Source organism: Fonticula alba (assembly GCF_000388065.1).
Source record: "Fonticula alba strain ATCC 38817 unplaced genomic scaffold supercont2.15, whole genome shotgun sequence".
Classification (NCBI taxonomy): Eukaryota; order Rotosphaerida; family Fonticulaceae; genus Fonticula; species Fonticula alba.
In genome coordinates this window covers 47,179-48,640 of record NW_009242985.1, presented here as the reverse complement: position 1 = coordinate 48,640, position 1,462 = coordinate 47,179, and the positions used below count along the sequence as shown (strand labels likewise).

Sequence of the window (1,462 nt, the reverse complement as noted above, 5' to 3'; positions counted from 1 at the left end):
GCACGCACAAGGTCGACGGATGGAGGAAGTACTGCATGGACAGGGGGAAGAGGAACTCGTTGAAATCGCGGTCGGACATGTAGGCAATGCTCGCGTCCAGAGGGCAAAGATTCTGGATGCCATAGCCCTCGGGCAGCTGGCGGTGGGCAGGAGAGAGCGAGTGAGCGAAAGCACGCGCACGGCCAGGCCGGCTAGTGAGGGCACATGCGAATGCTGAACAAGAAGAGCCCCGGCAGCCGGCAGCCGCGTGTGTGTCGGCACAGCAGGGCCAGTGGGCCAGCAGTTCAGGCCCCCTGGAGAGGGCCGAAGGACCAAAGCAGGCCATGGCAACGCACATTGGTGATGTTGGGGATGCGCAGGTAGGACAGCGGGCCGCCCTTGGGCTGCGGTGCGCCGGGGAACCCGTCAAACCGGTAGTACGGGCTGAAGTTAAGGAAGTCCAAATCCGGCTCCTCCTGCATGTCGTGATAGTTGGAGACATAGGTGCTGGACATGATGACCATGTCGAAGGTCGGCCGGTGGTTGTGCTGGTACAGGCTGGCGATCGTGAAGTTATCGGCTGGGAAGACAAACTCCTGGGAGAGGGGCGTCATGAGCGGCAGGCCCGGCAAAAGGGGGAAGCATTCGCTGCTGCCGGTGTTGCTGTTGGCCGCGAGGGCGGCGTCATCGTGGTCCTGGCCGTGGGTGCCATGCAGGCCGAGCGAGGCGGCGATGGCCGGGCGAGCGGCCGCCTCGGAGGCCGCCCGGGCCGCGGATTGAGAGGACCCAGTACCGAAGTAGTAGTCATCGCACTCGCACTTGAGGTACGGCGCAACGAGGGGGGGTGGCCGGAATTGGCACTCCTCGGGGATGCCACTGGAGGCGGACATGGTGTCCGCCTGGGTGGCGGCCGCTTGCGACTTTGCTCCGCCGGGCGCGAAGAAAGAGGAGGAGGAGGAGGTGGAGGAGGAGGCGGAGGCGGCCCGCATGGCGGCGGCCTTGGCGGCCACCTCCGACGAGAGGGCCGGCCGTTCGCGGACCATGCGGATGGCCCGGGACAGGAGCTCTTGCGACATCCACTCCGGCCGGCCATCGAGGCCGGTGGCCATGCGCGGTGGCAGGCCGGACGCCTCGGCGTCGTCGTGGGCGTTGTGCTGGGGGGCGGCGGCCGTCAGGGCGGGCAACAGCAGCAGCAGCAGCAGCAGCAGGCCGCCAAAGACGGTGGCGGGGGAGCGGCCTGCCGCGGCGGCCGCGGCCGCCGGACTGGCGCGATGGTGCATCTCGTCCAGCCGGGGGTGTGGCGCCGGGCGGGCGGAGCGTCGAGGGGCGGGCCGGTGGGGCAAGGCGAGTCGCGAGGCCGGAGGGTCAGCGGAGAGGCGACGGGAGGTTGGGAGGAGGGTGTTGGCAGTGACGCGCGTGAGGGGGGTGCGCGGGGCAGGGTCGGGGGACCGCCTCCCGTTGGGGCACCGGCCGTCCGGGGGGG

At 69.4% G+C, this 1,462-nt stretch overlaps 1 protein-coding gene across 1 annotated transcript in view; it reads right to left on the bottom strand.

Annotated features, from left to right (window-relative positions):
* H696_05872 (hypothetical protein) overlaps positions 1 to 1,259 on the bottom strand; it is a gene marked incomplete at both ends in the record, with an annotated part of 1,884 nt that extends 625 nt beyond the window's left edge. The window contains 2 exons of the mRNA XM_009499668.1: positions 9 to 136; positions 336 to 1,259. Of these exons, the coding sequence (XP_009497943.1) occupies positions 9 to 136; positions 336 to 1,259 (1,052 nt within the window). The remainder of the gene's footprint in view (positions 1 to 8; positions 137 to 335) is intronic.
* Between the last annotated feature and the right edge of the window lie 203 nt (positions 1,260 to 1,462).